General features: G+C 43.0%; 1 protein-coding gene and 1 long non-coding RNA gene across 4 annotated transcripts in view; both read left to right on the top strand.

Annotated features, from left to right (window-relative positions):
• The window catches only part of ANGEL1 (angel homolog 1), a 38,836-nt gene extending 18,719 nt beyond the window's left edge, over nucleotides 1–20,117 (top strand). For all 3 annotated transcript variants that reach the window (XM_081795973.1, XM_060620350.3, XM_060620351.3), the window contains 6 exons: nucleotides 135–568; nucleotides 3,086–3,212; nucleotides 3,734–3,844; nucleotides 16,463–16,532; nucleotides 17,090–17,253; nucleotides 17,994–20,117. In XM_081795973.1, coding sequence (XP_081652099.1) covers nucleotides 135–568; nucleotides 3,086–3,212; nucleotides 3,734–3,844; nucleotides 16,463–16,532; nucleotides 17,090–17,253; nucleotides 17,994–18,154 — 1,067 coding nt within the window. In that variant the 3' untranslated portion in view covers nucleotides 18,155–20,117. The remainder of the gene's footprint in view (nucleotides 1–134; nucleotides 569–3,085; nucleotides 3,213–3,733; nucleotides 3,845–16,462; nucleotides 16,533–17,089; nucleotides 17,254–17,993) is intronic.
• The window catches only part of LOC132670126 (uncharacterized), a 277,363-nt gene that overhangs the window by 214,355 nt on the left and 41,477 nt on the right, over nucleotides 1–21,531 (top strand). The gene's annotated exons all lie outside the window — the stretch shown is intronic.

The following is a 21,531-nucleotide window of genomic DNA, read 5'->3' as shown; positions in this document are numbered from 1 at the left end:
CAAGGACAGGAACTCCCCTTATGGAGCAGCGGGAGCAGTGCCTTAGGCATACACGCCTCGGCTACTGCCACTGCTTGGAGGGATTCAGGCTTCAAGGACTCTGACCCATCTCCTTGGCTGGGTGTTCCTTGCAGGTTTTACCTGTTTCTACAAGAGGAGGACCGGATGTAAGACAGATGGCTGTGCTGTCTGCTACAAGCCCACGAGATTCCGTCTGCTCTGTGCCAGCCCTGTGGAGTACTTTCGGCCTGGCTTGGAGCTCCTCAATCGGGACAACGTGGGCTTAGTGTTGCTGTTGCAGCCACTAGTCCCAGAAGGCCTGGGGCAAGTCTCAGTGGCCCCTCTCTGTGTGGCAAATACCCATGTCTTATACAACCCACGCCGGGGTGATGTCAAGCTGGCCCAGATGGCCATTCTCTTGGCAGAAGTGGACAAAGTGGCCAGGTTGTCAGATGGCAGCCATTGCCCCATCATCTTGTGTGGTGACCTGAATTCTGTTCCTGATTCACCTCTCTACAACTTCATCAGGGATGGGGAGCTCCAGTACCATGGGATGCCAGCCTGGAAGGTGAAATGGGGGAAACCACTTCGGGGGTGGGAATATGGCCAAGGGAGAGATTCAGCTGTTGGCAGCTAGTGCTGCTTCTGTGGCAGGGACCTCAGTTACACCTGTTCTGGCTCCCTCCTGCCTTTTCTTGTTCTGTTGAATAGTTTTTGTTCTGAAACCTGGAAGTTAGAAATTCCTGGGTGCCTTTGGCGTCTTGAAATCCTTTCAATTTTTATCATTGATTGGTAGTTTAGATGTAATACACAAGTACATCCTTGCAAGAATTCAAACATAAAATAAGACCAAACCCACGTTTATTACATACATTCCTTACCTTTTCCCTTAGAGTGAAGTAGTAACTGTTTGAAGTTTGGTGGTTGTCTTCCAGAACGTTCTGTATATATTTACGGTGATATCTATGTTCCTGTGATATTGTAATTATAATTTACACTTATTAGGTACTAACTGGATTCCAGGTGCTATTTTAAGCACTTTACATGTATTAACTCACTCAACTTTCACAATTTCTGTCATCGCTTAACATTTTTTAAGTGAGGAAACTAAGGCGTAGAGAAGTTAGGCAGTTGCTGGCTCTAGGTTATGCAGGTAGGTAGTGGTGGAGCCAGGATCTGTAACCAGGATCTGCAAGCCCTAGAGCTCTTGCCCCACCAGTGCTATGCTGTGATTGCTTCTAACTGCTGATATTTGACCTATTGTGTATATGTGTGTACTCTATGTTTCGTTTTGTAGTTTGGTTTTTTTCACGCAGCAACGTATATATGGATCTATCTCGTTCCTTTTAAATGCTGAATGTTGGTAGCATAGATATCTTACAGTTTTATCATGTGTATTTAGCCTTGCTGCTAGACCTTCAGCTTGTACTGATTTCTTTATATGTCCCTTAATCTCCCTGATCCTCTGTCTTGTCCTTGCTGTCCATCTTCTTGCTTTAACTTTTGGCAGGGCACAAAAATGGCTGAATTGTTATTAAGCACTTTGGACTTTTATTTTAATGAGGTTACTCAAGTGCTAGCAATATCCTGGTTCTCATGTATGCAGAGAAAGGCCTTATCCTGCTGGAAAGCTGCCATGGTCAAGGAGCTCAAGAGAATGGGAAAAATAATTTAAGTGCCTACCATGTGACTGGCACCATTAGGCATAGTGATTAAGAGCACTCGTTTTGAAGCCAGACAGTCCTGAGTTCCAGACCCTGCTCTGCTACCCTATGCAAGTTACTTAACTTCCTTAAGCCCCATGCACCTCATCCATATGCTAGGGAAACAATGGGAGCTACTTCAGAGGGGTTTTTTGTTGTTGTTTGATGGATCAAATACAATAATGCACAATAAAGTATTTTCCAGTTCCTGCTTCAAAGGAAGCAGTTAACAATCAGTTATTATTATCAAGATCATTAATTGTATGTGGTATTACTATCCCATTTTATAGTAGAGGATATTGAACCCAAGGGAGTTAACTGACTTGCCCAAAGTCACACAGCTAGAAAGTGGCCATTAGATTCCAGCTCTGTTTTACTTGAGGTGGCATATTGAAAATTTATGTCCTTCAAGGCCAGAGAGATTGTTTCTATCACTGCTCTTGCCTCCCCACTTAGCTAGTGTCTTGCACATATTTGGCATTCAAATATTTGTTGTTGTCAAATGAAATAAAGGGAATTTTGCTACACACGTTAGAGATATGCAGATGACTGATGTTGCCGAATGTGTTTCCCTACTGCGTTCTGTCCGTTCCCAGGCTGCTCATTGGCTTTGACCGAGGATGGTGACATAGATACGGTAAAGTGCTTTGGTGCATTTCCCATTTGGTTTGACCCTGTGGTTTCCTCATGATAGGCTTAAGATGCTAGACCTTGATCCAGAAGATCCAAAGATCAGGATAAACCTTTTCCCACTGCAGATTAAAGCCCCTGAAAGTTGATATTCTCCGTGGAGACTCAGGTAGATTTTTCCGAGGTGAAATTTAGGAGACTATATGTTCATACACGTTCTATTCTCTTTCACCCTCATACCTCATTCTCTTACCCCTTATTTCTGCCTCATGGACAATTCAGTGTTTCTAGTTAAAAAAACAAAAAGGGTTTTACTCTCTCTCCCTCAAAACAAACAAACAAATAAATAAAACGGGGCACCTGGGTGACTCAGTCAGTTAAGCATCTGACTCTTGATTTCAGCTCAGGTCATCATCTCACAGTTTGTGGGATCAAGCCCCGCACTGGGCTCTGTGCCAGTAGCACAGAGCCTGCTTCGGATTCTCTCTCTCTCTCTCTCTCTCTCTCTTTCTCTGCCCCTCCCCTGCCTGCGCACAGGCGTGCTCTCTAAATAAATAAATAAATAAATAAATAAATAAGGTTTTCATTAGCTCCTTATTTTTAACCTTACCCAGAGACTTACATGTTTTGCTTATATTACGTATATAGTGCGTGATTGTGTGTGTGCGTGTGTTTGTCTGCATGTCCCAAATCATGGGCTATTTTCTTTTTCCATCTTGGTGTCCTCATTCCCACCTGCTCTTTCCTTATAGGTATCTGGACAGGAAGACTTCTCCCATCAGCTTTACCAGAGGAAGCTACAAGCCCCACTATGGCCCAGCTCCCTGGGTATTACTGATTGCTGTCAGTATATTGCTTTCTGTCACCCCAAGAGATCAGGTGAGCATGTACCACATTTTTAAAATTTATTTATTTTGAGAGAGACCGAGAGAGAGCAAGCAGGGGAGGGGCAGAGAGAGGGAGAGACAGAATCCCAAGCAGGTTCTGCACTGTCAGTGCAGAGCCCGACACAGGGCTCGAACCCACAAACCCTGAGATCATGACCTGAGCTGAGATCAAGAGTCGGAGGCTTAACCAACTGAGCCATCCAGGTACCCCCATAGACCCCATTCTTAATTGGCTGTGCCTCTGTGCCCATTTTGGAAGAAAGCTAGTATTTCAGTGACAAGAGAAAATGTTAATTCCTTCAATTCTGTTAGCAAATTCCTTTGTTTTTCTCACTGTCCTCATGATCTCCCAGTGAAATGGACAACTTTAAATCCTAACTGTTGGAGATTCAGCTTGTCTTCAGAGCCAGGCTTCCCCTGTGTCCCTACACTGGAAGCTTCTCGGTATTAAGGAGGTTTCAGCATGTGGCTTGTCTTCCTTTTTCTCACTGTATGGCTTTTCCTGGTTTACAGAGAGACTACAGTATAGCCGAGACTTCCTGCTGAGATTCCGTTTCTGTGATGTCGCCTGTCAGCGACCAGTGGGACTGGTTCTTATTGAAGGAGTGACAGATACTAAGCCAGGTAATGTAGGAACTAAGCTTGTTTTCTTGGTCTTCTTTCCTCTTCACCCCTGATATTTGTCAGTTATGTGGTTCCTTAGTCTTTTTGTAAGTATAATTGTTATAGGTAAGCTTGTGGCGATAAACATGCTTAGAAGGAAGGTCCATGGAGTTCTTTGGCCGTATGCACGTATGGGTGTGCAGTGCAGTGAGAACATAGGCCAAGAGTCAAGAGACCTGAGTTCCAGTCATCTTTGAGACCTTAAATGAGCCATGTAACCTTTTTAGGCTTAAGTTGCTAATAACTAGCATGTGTTCGGCATAGAGGAGGGAAGGTACACATGACAGGGCTTTCAGAATCATAAGGTGACAGTAGTCCTGCTTGTAATAAAAAGTTACTCCTACTGAGAACTTCCAGATCAAATATGGCAGAGTATACTTGACATTCTCCTCTTCTCGTCTCTGAAACCATTCCAAAGCAACAAGGAGAATGGAAAAAAGCAATACAACAAAGCAATACAACCTGTATCGTTGAGAAAGAAGTTTTGAAGGTATTTGAAACCATGGATCACAGCGCAGGTGGAATAGCTGCAGAAAGCACTGGAGATCGTGCAGGGGTGCTGGAGGGAGTGTGGAGGGACTTATCTGGGGACTGTATGCATCTCACAAGGAATCAGCACAGTGTATTTCTCCAAGGTGAGGAGTGTACCTTAAGCCACAAAACTAAAATCCCTTGTTTCATCAGCAAGAATAAGTTGCACAGGTTGTGACAGGAGATTTTCTGAACCCGTTTTGGTCTTAAGAGGCACCGGAGAAAAGCCTGATCAAGGAATCAAGCCCTATTTGCATTAAGCAGTTTGAGTGGCAGGGGGGAGATGAGATACTTACAGAGCTGCATATCGCTTTTGGAGGGAGAAATCAAGATTAAAAGGACTCATATATTCATATATGGCCCTGTGTCATCAGGAATATTCCTTTTCCTTGGAGTGCCTACACAGTTCTTCCCTTAGAGAAACTATACAGATAGCTGGTATAGAAAAACCTCGACTAATTCAAAGCTGGGCTGCCTAAAAGGAGCCAGCATGAGATCTGTGCTAGAATACTGCAAGAAAGAAAAGCAGAAGGAACTGGAAAAATAAAAGGCAGATAAAGAATGCTTACCTCAGAGATAAAAATTGTTGCCATGAAGCATGTGAAAAATTATGAACATTGTCCCGTGAATAAAAAAGTGAAACAATTGCCTTTATAAAATAAGAGTACAAAAACAATTGCCTTGATAGAATAAGTTCATGCAAATGGCAAGGCATCGGAAGATGAGACAGAAGCTGCAGAACTCAGGAAAGAAGTAGATTAAAAAATTTTAAAAAATCACATAAAATGAAGACAAAATTTGGTGTAGCATAAGAAGGAATAGGAAGAGATACTGCTGAAAACAAGAGACCGAGGCCATGAAAGAAAAAGCAAAATCAAAAGAAGTAAAAAGATAAAAGAGACTGGAGAGAAATGACAGTAGTGAAGGATAAGGAAATTCTCAGCATACACATAATTGAAGTTCACAAGAAAGTCTGTATAATGGCATACAAGAAATGTATAAAGGTATGATTCAAGGAAGATTTTCCCCAAATTAAAAGATTTGAATCTTCAAATTGAGAGGATGTACCAATTTTCAGTAAAAAATGAAATAGGAGAATCAACAATAAGACATCCTTGTGAAGTTATTGGAAACCAGAGATAAAAGAATCCTTTGGGCAATTGAACCAAAAAGATTGGGCTACTCTTAAAGGTAAAAATAACCAGGTTGGCTTCAGACTTCTTAACATTATCATTCAACTCTGGAAGACAGGAGAACAAGGCTTCAAGGAAAGAAGGTGTGGCTCAAGAATTTCATACTCAACCAAAAGCGTTTCTTGACCAAACGGCTACAATAACCTAAGACAACCAAGCAATGACTGGAAAAACTATAGAACGACTGGTGATAAAGCAATGAATTTATTTTTTTCTTGTAGGAATTTAATTTGAATTGGCATTTTGCACAGAGTAATGAACATTTCAGTGGCTCAGTTTTTTTTTTTTTAATTGCAAAGCTAAATCAATTCTCTAACTGTAGCGTTAGCGAAAACAATACTGACGGCCCTCGTGCATTAAGCAGCGAGCACGTGCCACGTGCCAGTGTTTTAGAATTACAAAAACCTAAAGTTAAACAGTAGTAGGATACCACATTTCAGGTTACGAGTAGAAGATTAAAAACAAAATGGGGGTCCTGTGTGGCTCAGTCGGTTAAGCATCCGAATTCGGCTCAGGTCATGATCTTGCGGTTCGTGAGTTCAAGCTCTGCATCAGGTTGTGTGCTGACAGCTCGGAGCCTGGAGTCTGCTTCGGATTCTGTGTCTCCCTCTCCGTCTTCCCTCCCCCACTCATACTCTGTCTCTCTCTCAAAAATAAATAAGCGTTAAAAATAAAAATGAAACAGGTCTCCCCTGGCTCAGTTCATGGAACATGTGACTCCTGATCTCGGAGCTGTGAGTTCGAGCCCCATATCAGGTGTAGAGATTACTTCAATAAATAAACAAACAAACAAAATATAAAACAAAACAAAATAATACTATACTTAAAGCAAGTATTTTTTACTTCATGTTTTTGTTGGCCATTTGTATGTCTTCTTTGGAAAAATGTTTATCTGATGAATGTCTTTTAAAGACTCCAAATCTAAAAATCTACCACCTTTTTTAGACCGTGACTAGAAAGACTTAAGTGCAATAAGGAGATGATAATATGTGATCTTTTTTTTTAGAAGATGTATTAGATGTGCTAACAAATAATATTTCTAGTCTAATACTAGAGTCATGCAACCCACTAGTGCACATCAAAACTTGCTGACTTGACTGTGACACTGATTTCAAGGGGCAGCACGTGAGTTGCAAAAGAAGCTGCAATGCTAGGTAATTATGGTACCTTCCTGTAGGCTGATGTTGCATTGCCCTGGAGCATTCTACATTGCCCAAGTTGTGTAATAAAAACATGTGGTTCTCACTCTCCCCAACTCCCTTTTTGGGGGAATAATTCATAAAGAGGGAATCTAAAGTTCAAGTCCTCTGCTTGTAAACATTTTCAGTTATTAATGATTTCTTCTTTCCAGTATGGCCTTAAAGACACTGAAAAGGGGTTACTGTGTTTTTTTTTCTTGTGAGCACTTGCCCATTTCCATTGAGCTCTCGACCTTCAGGTCTTTTTATAAATAAGAACAAAGCATGTACCCAATAAAGTGCATTATAGGAAAAAATAATTGCTAACAGATTATTTTTGTAACCACTATTTACAAACTGACCAGATGGCCACAGACCAAAGGCTGTCTGATCAGTTTTCTAACCAGGGAAGTTCTGAATCCAGCTTCTTCACTTGCTTCTCCACATGCCTGGACACAATTTATCCTTTTCCCAAGTACTTGCAGAAGAACTTACTTGTTTGGCTGCTACTTTGCTGACTGGGTCAGGAAGCCACTGCAGCTTAGGTAGAGGCAGCTGTGGCCCATGTGGTCAAATGGCCTGGTGGGGCATGGAGAGGCCTCTAGTCTTGTGTGACTGCCAGAACGCTGCTGTTTGTACCCAGTGCTGCATGGACAGAGCCTGGTGTTGAGGGAAACCATTTTTAGTATCCTGCTGGTCACTGAGATTTTTCTGGTATGTTGTAATGGTAAAAGATGTGACTCAAAATGAAGATATTAGCGTTACGAATATTTATGCTCTGAATAACATTACATTAACAATCACAAAGTGAAACTGCAGACTTTAACAAGGAACAATAGTCAGAAAATAACTAATGGTAAAAGGTTTTAAATAATCTCAGCCTACAACAGGACAATTAGATAAAAGGTAAGAATATGGAAGTCTTGGGGCTCCTGGGTGGCTGACTCAGTTAAGCGTCCGACTTTGGCTCAGGTCATGATCTCATGGCTCGTGAGTTCAAGCCCCGCATCAGGCTCTGTGCTAACAACTCAGAGCCTGGAGCCCACTTCAGATTCTGTGTTTCCCTCTCTCTCTGCACCTTGCCTGCTCATGCTCTGTCTCTCTCTCCTTCAAAAATAAACATTAAAAAAAAATTTTTAAGAATATGGAAGTCTTCAGTATACGTATTATGGTAAATCTGATTGGTACATATCAAACTCTGAATATTGAAAGTAGAGCAAAGACATCTTTTTAAGTATTCATGGAAAATTCTTAAGAATTAGACCACCATTGGGACACCTGGGTGGCTCAGTCAGTTAAGCATCCAACTTTGGCTCAGATCATGATCTCATGGCCCGTGAGTTCGAGCCCCATGTTGGGCTCTGTGCTGACAGCTCAGAGCCTGGACCCTGCTTTAGATTCTGTGTCTCCCCTTCTCTCTGCCCCTCCCTGACTCATGCTCTGTCTCTCTGTCTTTCAAAAATGAATAAACATTTAAAAAAAAAGACCATCATAAAAACCTCAGTAAATCTCAAACAGTAGAAGTTGTACAGCCTTTCTCTGATCACACATTCAATAAAAATAGAAATTAAAAACAAACCATTATCATCTGGAGATTTGGAAATTTTCAAGCAACTTTTGAATCAAAGGTGAAATTTAAGAAAAATTGCAGAATATCTAGAAAATAATAATAACAAAAGTGCCGTATTGGTGGAGTATGGCTAAAACAGTGTTCAATGGAAAGTTCGTAGAATTCTGTAGAATATTTAGAATTACAGAATTATATTAATAGAGAAGAAAAAAGTATGTAAATTACATTCAACTCAAGAAGTGAGAAAAAAGAACAAATAAAGAGAGCAGAAGATAAATGGGAGCAATTTAGGTAACAAAAATAGTGGAATAAAATCTAGAGTTGTTTGGGCAGAAATCAGCTGTCAGTTAGGTGAGTCCATTAGCTAACCTATTTTCAAAGGGCAGGGAAAGGAGCAAGTGAAGGTATCCAGATGCAGAAAAATTAATAGGATTACAAGGGGGTTCTTGGCCCAGCTAAGTGCAAAAGAAATTAAAACTTACAGGGCATATATTAATTTGAGAAAATGTAATTTAGTAAAACTGATTACAGAGAAGAAAGAGAATCTAAATAGGGAAGAAATACATAAAATTCTCAGAGATGCAGTCCCATGAAAACACTAGGCTCAGATTGATAGAATATTATCAAATTTTTAAAGAATTTGTAAAATCATTATTATTTAAATTACTACAGTGCACAGAGGAAGAAAGGGGCCAATTATTTTTATGCAACAAGTATTTGACACCGATACCTGACCATTACACACAACCATAGACGCTAATATTCTCCACTTATGAAAATTGATGCAAAAAATTTTAAATAGATCACGAGACAATCTAGCAGCACAGTGAAAGAGCAGTATACTGTGACCAGATGGAGTTTATCAGAAATATAAAGATTATTTGATATTGAGAAATCTATTAATATAACATACTAATATATATGAAATCTATTAAAACATATGAAATGTGTGTCATCCTATAGATGTCAAAGAGACTTAAAATTCAACATCTATTCTAGATTATTTTTTAATTATTTTTAAAATATTTTTTATGTTTATTTTCGAGAGAGAGAGAGCAGGGGAGGGGCAGAGAGAGAGGGGGACAAAGGATCTAAAGTGGGCTCTGTGCTGACAGCAGCCCAACACGGGACTCGAACTCATGAACTGCAAGGTCATGACCTGAGCCTAAGTTGGACTCAACCGACTGAGCCACCCAGGCACCCCTATTCTAGATTCTTTTTAAAAGACCACCCCCCCCCCCCGCCCTAAAATTAAGGAAAAACTAGATACAGGCGTACTTTGTTTTATTGTGCTTCACTTTAAAGAGCTTCACTATTGCTCTTTTGCAGACATTGTGTTCTTTTTACAATTTGAAGGTTTGTGACAAACTTGAAATGAGCAAGTCTGTCAGCACCATTTTTCCAACACCCATTTGCTCACTTTGTGTCTGTGTCACATTTTGATAGTTTCTGCAATATTTCAAGTTTTTTCATTATTACTATATTTGTTACGGTAATCTGTGATCAATGATCTTTGATGTTATTATTGGAGTTGTTTTGGAGGGTCAAGAACCACTCCCATATAAGATGCCAAACTTAATTGATAAATGTTTTGTGTGTTCTGACTGCTCTACCGACCAGCCATTTCCCTGTCCTTCTCCCTCTCCTTAGGCCTCCCTGTTCCCTGAGACACAACAATAGTGAAGTTAGGCCAATTAGTAACCCTACAATGGCCTTTAAATGCTCAAGTGAAAGGAAGAATCATATGTCTCTTACTAAATCAAAAGCTAGAAATGATTAAACTTAGTGAGGAAGGCATGTTAAAAGCTGAGACAGGCAAAAGCTAGGCATCTTGCCTCAAATAGTTAGCCAAGTTGTGAATGCTAAGGAAAAGTCCTTGAAGGAAATGAAAAGTGCTACTCCAGGGAACCTGTGAATGATAAGAAAGCACAACAGCCTTCCTACTGATATGGATGGAAAAAAAGTATTAATGGTCTGGATAGAAAATCAACGTGGCCACATTTCCTTAAGCCAAAGCCTAGTCCAGAGGAAGGCCCTAACTTTCTCCAATTCTGTGAAGGTTGAGTGGTGAGGAAAATAACAAAAGCAGAGTTTGAAGCTAGCAGGGGTTGGTTCTTGAGGTTTAAGGAAAGAAGCTGTCTCCATCACATGAAAGTGCAAGATGAAGCCTGCAGTTCTCGAGAAGATCCAGCTAAGATAGTTAATGAGGGTGGCTACACTTAACAGATTTTCAGTGTAGACAAAACAGCCTTCTATTGGAAGAAGATGCCATCTGGAACTTTCATAGCTAGAGAGGAGAAATCACTGCCTGGCTTCAAAGCTTCGAAGAACAGACTGACTGCCTTGTTAGGGGCTAACACAGCTGGTGACTTTAAGTTAAAGCCAGTGCTCATTTACCAGTCCAAAAATCCTAGAACCCTTAAGAATTATGCTAAATCAACTCTGCCTGTGCTCTGTAAGTGGCACAACAAAGCCTGGATGACAGCACATCTGTTTACAATGTGATACACTAAATATTTTAAGCCCACTGTTGAGAGCTACTGCTCAGAAAAAATGATTCTTTCCAAAATATTACTGCTCACTGACAATGCACGTGGTCACCCAAGACTCTGATGGAACTGCACAGCAAGATTAATGTTGTTTTCGTGCCTGCCAACACAGGATCCATTGTGAAGCTTATAGATCAAGGAATGATTTCAGCTTTCAAGTTTTATTATTGAAGAAATATACTTTGTAAAACTGTAGCTGCCATAGGTAGTGATTCCTCTGATGGATCTGGGCCAAGTAAACTGAAACCTTTTAGAAAGGATTCCTTTTCTAAGAACATTTGTGATTCATTAGAAGAGGTCAGAATACTAACATTAATTAACAGAGCTTGGAAGTTGATTCCAGCCCGCAGGGATGACTTTGAGGGGTTTGAGACTTCAGTGGAGGAAGTCACTACAGATGGGGTGGAAACAGCAGGAAAACTAGAATTAGAAAGAAGTGGACCCTGAAGGGGCGCCTGGGTGGCTCAGTCGGTTAAGTGTTTGACTTCAGCTCAGGTCATGATCTCACGGTTTGTGAGTTCAAACCCCGCATCGGGCTCTGTGCTAACAGCTCAGAGCGTGGAGCCTGCTTTGGATTCTTTGTCTCCTTTCTCTGTGTCCCTCCCCATCTTGTGCTCGTGCTCTCTCTTGCTCTCTCTTGCTCTCTCTCTCTCTCAAAAGTAAGTAAATAAACATTAAGAAAAATTAAAAAAAGAAGTGGAGCTTGAAGATAGGACTGAATTGCTGCAATCTCATGATCAAACTTTAACTTATGAGGAGTTGCTTCTTATGGATGAGCAAAGAAAGTGGTTTCTTGAGATGGAATCTACTCCTGGTGAAGATGCTGTGAAGACTGTTGACATCACAAGATTTAGAATATTCCTTGAACTTAGTTGATAAAGCAGCAGGAGGGTGTGAGAGTGTTGACTCCAGTGTTGAAAGAAGTTCTGTGGCAACAAGGTCTATCAAACAGCATCGCATGCTACAGAGAAATCGTTTGTAGCCACCACCCTGATCAGTCATCAGCCATTGACATTGAGGCAAGACCCTCCACCAGCAAGAAGATTATGACTTGCTGAAAGCTCATGTGATGGTTAGCAGTTTTTAGCAATAGAATATTTTTTAATTAAGGTATCTACATTGTTTTTTTTAGACATAATGCTGTTGCACATTTAAAATATAGTACAGTATAAACATAACTTTTATTTGCACTCTGTTGTGGTGGTCTGGAACCGAACCCGCCATATCTTTGAGGTATGCCTATAATATCTTTGAGGTATGCCTGTAATCTCTTACACCATTAAAAAAATCTTGGTCGGTCGGAGTGTGTGGCGGCAGCCTGCACGGCAGAGGTCAGGAGCAGGAGGAGGGAATGGAGCCACTGCAGGCCTGAAAATTAAAAACGATACCAAAACCAAACCACAGCATTTAGCTCAGCTCCAAAAATCAGCGTCTTGCTTAAAAGAAGACAACTGTAGTAGCATCCGTGTCAGTCAGGAGTAAGACAAGGATGGTCACTGTCATTATTCAACTGTGTTCAGAGATTCCAGCCAACAGAATTAGAAAATAGGGGTGTCTGGGTGGCTCAGTTGGTTAAGTGTCCGACTCTTGATTTCAGCTCAGGTCATGATCTCGCTGTTTGTCAGTGCACAGCCTGCTTGGGATTCTCTCTCTCCCTATCTCTCTGCCCCTCCCTTGTTTGTGCGTGCACGCACTCTCTCAAAAATAAACTTAGAGTAAGATTTATTTAATACCCTTTTTACAGCTTTGTTGTATTGAAATTCATATACCATAAAATCCACCCATTTAAGGTGTATAACTCAGTGGCTTTATTCAGAATTGTGTGACCATCATGACAGTCTAATTGTAGAACATTTTCATCACTCGTGAAAGGAACCCCTATATCTGTGAGCTGTCATTTTCCACTCTTATTCCCCTTGTGAAAAATTCATTAAACATGGCCATATGGGTGTCTGGACACTCCATTCTATTCCATTCATCTATGTCTATCCTTATGCCAGCACCACACTGTCTGGATGATTTTGGCTTTGTATAAGTTTGAAATAGGGAAGTGTACGTCCTGTTACTTTGTCATCTTCCAGGTTATTTTGTCTATTCTGGGTCCTTTTCATTTCTATATGAATTTTAGGGTAGGTATGTCCATTTTTGCACAGAAGCTAGCTGGGATTGTGATAGATTTCTACAAATCTATAGGTTAGTTTGGGAAGTATGGCATTTAAATAATGTCACTGAATATGAATGTCTTTCCATTTATTTAGCATTTCTTCCCATGTTTTGTAGTTTCCGGTGTGTAAGTCTTAACACTTTTGTGAAATTTAGTACTATCTATCATATTCATTTTGATATCGTAAATAAATAGAAACGTTTTCTTCATTTCATTTTTGGATTTTTACTGCTAATGTATAGAAATGCAATTTTTGTATATTGAGCTTGTATGTTGCAGTCTTGAGAACTCATTTATTCGAATAGTTTTTTAGTGGATTTCTGAATATTTCCTGTATATAAGATTAAGTCATCGTGCACACAGAAACAGCATTACTGCTTCCATTTTAATCTGGATGCCTTTTATTTCTTCTTTCCCATGATTGCCCTGGCTAGGCCTCGTTAATGTTGATTGGTTAAAGTGGACATCCTTGTCCTGTTCCTGACCGTAGAGGTAGAGCTTTCAGTCTTTCACCATTAAGTGTGATGTGAGCCCTGGAGTTTTTGTGGGTTCCCTTTATCTAGTTGGAGATGTTCTCTTCTGTGCCTAGTTTTTAATGTGTCCGTTTTTTTTTTTTTTTTTTTTTTCTTTCATAAAGCATGTTGAATTTTGCCAAATGTTTTTTTCTGTGTGTGCTCGGATGGTCATGTGGTTTTTGTCCTTCAGTATTCTATTAATATGATGTATTACATTAATTGATTTTCAGATGTTAAACCAACTTTACATTCCTAAGATAAATTGTAACTGGTCATAGTATGTAATCATTTTTATATTTTGCTGGATTTGGTTTGTTAATATAATGTTCTTTTGGTGCTCTGAAACTTAATTTCCAACGTTGGGAAGATGGGGGTTTCCCTCCCACACCAACAATTCAATTCTATTCTGACACCATCTGCCCAGAGATAGCATCAGATTCCACAGGTTAAATAAAGGTTCAGTCCTGGAAGACTGCCCCCTTCCCCAACTTCAGACACCGGTCACAAGCCCAGCCTGTGCTTCTGACAAACTGTAGGTTCCAACAACCCCCTCCATGGACTTTAGATGCCAGTCATAAGTCCAGGATGTTACCTGTACTTGCTGACCAACTGACTATTATAAATCAGAGGTTTCCATGACCCTCTCCTTCCTCGGATTTAATTAATTTGCTGTAATGGCTCACAGAACTCAGAGAAACATTTTACTCACTAGATTACCGGTTTATTATAAAAGGATAAAAGTCAGGAACAGCCAGCCAGATGAAGAGATGCATAGGGGAAGGTATTTGGGAAGCTTCCATGCCCTCTCTAGGCATGCCATTCTCTCCAAATCTCCACGGTATTCACCAGCCTGGAAGCTCTCTGACAAACTTTATTACGTAGGCAGGGTTGATTAGATCATTGGCCATTGGTGATTCAAGCTCCAGCCCCGCTCCCTTCAGGGAATTGGGACAGAGAGTTCCCAGAGGTTCAGGGAATTGGGACAGAGAGTACCAACCCTCTAATAACAGGTTGGTTTTTCTGGTAACCAGCTCCCATCTTCCAGTGCTTCCCAAAAGTCACCTCACAATATAACAAAAGACACCTTTATCACGCTCATCTCAGGATATTCTAAGGGTTTGGGGAGCCATGAGCCAGGAACTGTGGACGAGGCCGAGTAAATATTTCTTATAAATCACAGTATCACAGTCATTGAGGAATTTTGCATGTATATTCACAGGGGATATTCTGTAGTTTTCTTTGTGATGTCTTTGTCTAATTTTGATTAACTTAGTAACACCTTATAGCATGAGTTGGGAAGTATCCCATCTTGTTATTTGCTTGTTATTTGTTGTGAAGGATATGTATTACTTTAAATGTTTGGCAGAATTCATTAGCGAAGCCATCTAGTCCTAGACTTTTCTTTGTGGGTAGTTTTAAAATTACTAATTCAATTTCTTTCCTTACAGGCTATTCAGATTTTCTATTTTTTCTTGAATCAGTTTACATAGTTTGTGTCTTTTTAGAAATTTGTCCATTTCATCTGAGTTTTCTCATTTGTTGGTTATAAGCAGTTGTTTACAGTATTCTCATGATTTAAAGATTTCTATAAGATTGGTAGTGGTGGCCCTTCTTTCATTCCTGGTTTTAGTAATGAGTCTTTTTTTTCTTGGTCATTCTAGCTAAGGGTTTTTCAGTTTTATTTATCCTTGTATCCTGTTGTCTTAATCAGTTTGGGCTATTATAACAAAATGCCACAGCCTGGATGGTTTATAAACAATAGAAATTTATTTCTCACAATTCTGAAGACTCGAAGTACAAGATCAGGGTGCCAGCATGGTCTAGTTCTGGTGAGGGCCCTCTTCTGGGTTGCTGAGTGCTGACTTCTTGTGTCCTTACATGGTGGAAAGCAGGTGAGGGAACTCTCTGGGATTCCTTTTATAGGAGCATTAGTTCCATGCATGAGGGCTCCACCCTCATGACCTAATTACCTCCAAAAGGCCCACCTCCAAATACCATCTCATTGGGGATTAGGACTGCAACATACTTTGGGGAGATACACTCAGTCTATAACACCTATTAATGTCAGTAGGCTCTGTAATAATATCCCCTCTTTCTTTTAAATTTTTTTTTTAACGTTTATTTATTTTTGAGACAGAGAGAGACAGAGCATGAACAGGGGAGGAGCAGAGAGAGAGGGAGACACAGAATCTGAAACAGGCTCCAGGCTCTGAGCTGTCAGCACAGAGCCCAACACGGGGCTCGAACTCACGGACTGTGAGATCATGACCTGAGCCGAAGTCGGACGCTTAACCGACCAAGCCACCCAGGCGCCCCTATCCCCTCTTTCTTAACTGATGTTGGATATGTATCTTTTTTCTTTATGTGTGTGTACATATTTATGTGTATTTAAGAGTTTATACATACATGTTATATGGTATGTGCACATATATGTATGAGCACATACGTGTATATACACATAACAGATGGTGTGTGATAGAAAATCTCTGAAGGAATATACCAGGAATTTGGTAACATTGGTTGCTTCTCGAGAGGGAAATTGGCAGGAGTCCCAGAGTGGGAGGGAAACTTTTCACTGATATTTTTCTCTACATTTTGATTTTTATACCATGTTACTCTATTACCTATTCTAAAGAATAACTTTAAATAAATTATTTGAAGAGGGGCTCAGCCAAGGAAGAAATGTCTGTGTTTAAGGACTCTGTCTGCCTTCCTGGGTTCTTGACTTTGGTCCATTGTTACTTTCTCCCATCACCTTCTATTTCTCCTTTTCCCTTTTGGAGTCCGGTGAAGGATCTGAGAAAGATTTCAGGGTGCAAGGTTCTGCCCTTCTTAACTGTATGTGAAGAATAAAACCTTTTTTCTCTGGTCTTCTACAGAGCGACCTGCCGGCTGGGCTGAGTCTGTCCTTGAGGAAGACACATTGGAGCCTGAGCCTGTCTTGCCCAGGTGATCTTCCTTCCAATTCCCCTCAGCTTGCTTATTAGCCCCTGAGTGTATGAGATTCTCATTGGCTCTCCTGAGGCTGATTGAGGGGGACACTTTTTGCTGAGCTCTCTCTTTTCCTAAGATGTGCTAAGCTTTGGAGGCGCTGGTGTGCAGAGGCCAGAGGTGACTCACTTAAGTTCTTGCAGACAAAGAACCCATGCACTTTTCCTGAGGGAGTAAGGCTTCACAGAAAAATTTGCTGCTCTCCCCCCGCCCCCTGCCACCCCCCCCCCCCGCCCCCCGGACAGGGGCACATTAGGTATACATACTTTACCAGGTAATAAGAGGAGAGTTGGGGGGTGGGGTGAGGAAAGTCAGGGGGGGACTGAGTATAAATGTGTCTGTTTCTAGGCTAATTTTAGCTAAGACCATCTGCCTCTTATTAGCATGGGAAGTAATTTGCTGAGATGGAGTTATTTGGGATCGTCCCTTAAAAAACTTTATAAAACCCACAGAGAAAGTGACTTTGAGAAACGTTCAATGTTTGTTGACCGACATCTTCTCCTTCATCCCTGTAGGACTGTAGGTACCATCCAGCACTGTCTTCACCTGACCTCGGTATATACTCATTTCCTGCCCCAGCATGGCCGCCCAGAGGTCACCACAATGCCCTTGGGTCTTGGAACAACAGTGGATTACATCTTCTTCTCAGCTGAGTCCTGTGAGAATAGGAACAGAACTGGTAAGCCTGGTGGATCCTGGGTTCATAGAAGCCACCCTCAAAAGTCCCTGGGAACAGCTGATAGTAGGTCAGGCGTTTGGTCACATGGCTTGGGCTACTGGGACCTGACTCGCAAAGTAGCAGATTTCATACCTAACCTGGCACTGGTCGTCCTCATCATAATTCCCTTAGGCCATTTGCCTGCCTTTTCTTTTTGCAGCATTAGAGAGAGGTGGGCAGACCAGCCCCACCTCTATTTAAGAGGTAAAAATAGAGCACCAGGAGGTAAGTGGATTTTGAACAAGGCAGCCATTTAGTGAGGGGCTTGGTTAAGTTAGAGATCCTATTTCTTGTTTCTTCCCCTGATAACCAGCAGTGTAGCAGTCTGTCAACCCCATGCCTATCTTATTTAAAGCAAGTCTTTTAAATGTTGGAATTGGTTGCCTATGTTGAAAAATCAGATTTTATGTAGAAAATCTGGATTTCCAACTTTTCTTGGAAAATCTGAAGATTTGGTAAATGCTGAGCCTGGGCATACGTTCTCCATTTGCCGCAGTTTCCCTGAACCCACCTTATTTCATTCATTGATGTATCACAGAGTATCTGAGAGAGTGAGGCCTCAGCCACAGGCAGCAGGGGAAGTGAGGGAGGGTGGGGCATCAAGGGGATGCAGCCTCCCGGTGTAGCTCCCGCAGGCCCCAGCCATGCCCATGCAGTGACCTGTGGCTGCTTTCTCCACTGGTTTCTGCTTTGTGCCCCAGATCGCAGGCTGTGTCAAGATGGGACTCTCAAACTTCTGGGCCGTCTCTCCCTCCTCTCTGAAGAGATTCTCTGGGCTGCCAACGGCTTACCCAACCCCTTCTGCTCTTCAGACCACCTCTGCCTGCTGGCCAGCTTTGGGATGCAAGTCATCGCCCCATGACGGGGCTCCCAGGGGAAGAGAGCTTCTCTTCCGGAAGAGCTCACTGGATCAGAGACTGTGGAAATACCCCATGCTTTTGGAAACTTAGATCCAAGAAACTTCCGTCCCCTCCCCTCCCTTCCCCTCCCCTGTTACCTTTTTCCTATGGTTAGATTTTCTCCAGGCCTGTCCACGTTCTCTGCCTGTGGTCCCTGCCCACCCCAACCTCTTCCTAATCCTGTGCCGCATACTCAGTGGCCCTGGGAGAGGCCGAAGGGGAGATCCCCCTTCCTTCCATGTATCCAGTGCTCCCCCTTGATTTTTAATTACCAGGGTTGCGGGAGCTATTGATCTCATTGGTTATTTGCTTTCAGGCCGTTTCTTGATGGTATCTTCGAACCCAGTCTTCTTCCTGCCTTCCTGACCTCTGGGCCCAGCCCTCTTGCCAGGCCCGTATAACATGTGAGATGTGCGTAGTGTGCATGTGTGTCCTCTCGGGGTGGGACTGCTCTGTACGGCGTGCCTGCCTCTGATCAGCCCACTTTCCACATGGGGGCTGTCAGCCTAGGGGCAGGTCGAGAGCATGACCTGGCTGCTATGTGTTGCCGGGCAGCAGCAGGAGCATGGGCCCTTCTCCCCTTTTATCTTGTGTGTCTCATTAGGCGTTCATCATGCCAGCCAGGGCATCCTCATCATCTGGGCTCTGGGAAAGAATGGGCCACACAGCCTGGAGCAGCGGATTCAGGGATGTGCTGCCTGCCCCAGCTGCCTCTGAGCCTCCAACCCAGAGCTCCCACAGGCCTGGCATGCTTTCTCTAGGGCTTGTCCCTTTCCCCAGGCTGCTGTGAGAAAGGCAAAAGTTTGAACCCCTGTATGGAGTCAGTGGGCTGGAATAGTAGTTTGAGGTTTAAAAGGATGAGAAAGAACCTTCAAGAAACTCTTGTCTTGCTGGACTCTGCCCCCTGCGGAACTGGGGCAAGGGTGGGAGTCCTGGTAGGGGAAAGAGCAGGCAGGCTGTGCAGCTGCCTCAGCTGGGACCCAAGACCTCAGGGACTTGTTCTCTTCCTCTGCATACCTCAGAAGCAGTTTTCTGTTCCTTTCCTCCCACCTCTTTTTACCTCCTTCCCTCCCCCATTCCTTTCCATTTTGTTCTAGAAAAGCCAGGTATTTAGCTCAGGCCAAACCCTCTCTGCAGAAGGTGGCCTTGGGCAAAGCCTGTCCAAGAACTCAAGGTGGCAGTGTTTTAGGGTTTGTTCCTGCTGGCAAGACCTCAGCTGCTCATTGCCAGTGTTGCCCCTCTAGCACAGGGCTACCCTGGCCCATTCATGGCCTTGCCCTGACCCCCCTGTGTCACCTGCATGCCTTAATCTTTCATAGCTGGGGTACAGCCTAGGTGTTACCGGGCCAGCTGGTCCTCCCAGAGTAGCTGCTGGTCCTTGCAGACTGGCCTTGCTGTTGCCCTGCTTGGCCTTCGGAATGGGACTGAAGGGAGTACCTGAGCGGCTAGATGGCTAGAGTTAGGGACAGTTAGCCAGAGGTTCTCTCCCTTTTTTTTTTTTTTTTTTGAAAGCCAAAGACCCAGCTTGAATTCTGCTGCTGTGTTCATGGTTATAAGCTTTCTGTGCCTAGGTACTGGGGAATTTATCTGTGCGTGTATATTTTTGAACATTGTTTCCTGGGTACTGGGCATGTGCCTGTCTGAGCCCCAGGCCCACTTGTCCACACCCCACCCATCGTTCACTCTGTCTCTCCCCGGGTGCCTCCTGAGATGGTCTTAAGTCAGTGCCCTATTGGTTGTCAGGACTGTGGCCTATCACTGTTCTCTTCTGCCAGGAAATGCGGTTTAATCGGCTCAAGATGGCAGAGGGCAGGAGTTTTTAGATTATCTTTTCCTTGTTTTCTTATTTGTTTCTGTTTTGGAATTGAAGTGGGGGTTTTAAGTGGTCATTTAAGCTCTCTTTTCCAAATAAAGGTTTACCATTTCCCCCCTGCTGTTGGTCATTTGTTAGGATCCTGAAGGGCAGGGGAGGATGGGGGAGAAGGTCTGGAGAGTGAGGTGGCCAAGAGGAAGAGACATCCTGGGCTGGGCTCTCAGGTCCTGAATCTCAACCGGAGAAAGGTGTAATCGTCCTGTGATAACTGACACGTATTCCCGCTGCTTTGAGGCCTGGGACGAGCAGGGCTTGAAGAAACCTCGTGCCCTGCCTTTTGTTGGGGTCTAGCTCTCTTCTCCCTCCTCACCAAGCTAGAGAACAGCTCTTTCGGCTTCTTTCATTCCCATTCCATCTGCTACTACCATACCCCTGGTCCACATGCATTTCAGGAGGGTCTGTGCCGAACGTGGGGTGAGAAGTATTTTCCTGGTCAAAGCCACGGCCGCTGTGTGAGGCATGACGTGTGTGGCAGTTGCTACTTGCTGAGTGTCTGTTTCTGGTCATCTCTTTTGCACTGTGGAACCAGAGCTGGACTGTGGGCCATCTGTTGCTGGAAAGGTTTCCTTCCCGGGCCTCACTCTGCTGGTACTTTCGTTTTCCTCCAGCTCCCTTGTGCAGCAGGTCCTTGAAGCCCACATGGCCACGTGAAACCCTGAAACCAGGTGTGGCTTCCTGCCTTACCTCAATGGAATTCCAGACCCCACACCTCTGAATCAGCCTCTGAGCCTCTGAATTATTTAAAGTTACCTGGTGCTTCTGTTGAACCACCCGGGTTGGGATCCAGTTGAAAGAAAACAGCCAGGGATAAGGAACACTACTTGTCACGTTGGCCTGATCATTTGGTGACTGTGGGTAAGTCAAGCCCTTGTGTTTCAAAATCTTGGTGAAATGGGAATTAAAGTAATAATCCTCGGAAGCTTGTGAGGAATTGTCGGCTCTGGAATAGTGGTGTTGGGCTTTGGCAAGCAAGGGACTAAGACTTGCAGAGTGTCACTGGCTGAGCTGAGGGTGGGTAGTTCTCCCCGGTCTGGCTGCGTGGTTTGCCCAGAGGCGAGTTCTTTCACCGCTCCAGGCTTTGAGGTGCATGCCCAGAGACCCTTTCCAGCCTGGAGGGTTTCCTGAGTCGCGTAACATTTGCACAGACTTTCAGTAAGTTTAAGCAGTGCTTCCACACCCACTGTCCACAGGCGATAGGACCACGCGGTGGCAGGTGCAGCTGTTCCTACGTTACCTTATTTACATCTGAGGAAACGGAATTCCCAAATTCCTTGACTCCCCAAACTCCTCAGAACCACAGCCTTTCCTGGGGTAGGAGAGACAGGTTATCTTGTAAGGCGGACACATGGGGGTGAAGGAGAAATGACTGACCAGCCTGCTGCTGCTGCTGCTGCTGCTGCTGCTGGTTTTTGTCTTTAAACTTTTTCTCTCCAGTTCTTCTCCTGGTGTAGCAACTAATTGAAGGGT

This window comes from Panthera onca, chromosome B3, assembly GCF_046562875.1.
Source record: "Panthera onca isolate mPanOnc1 chromosome B3, mPanOnc1 haplotype 2, whole genome shotgun sequence".
NCBI lineage: Eukaryota > Metazoa > Chordata > Mammalia > Carnivora > Felidae > Panthera > Panthera onca.
Note: the sequence above shows the minus strand (reverse complement) of the source record. Positions and strands in the feature narration are given on the sequence as shown.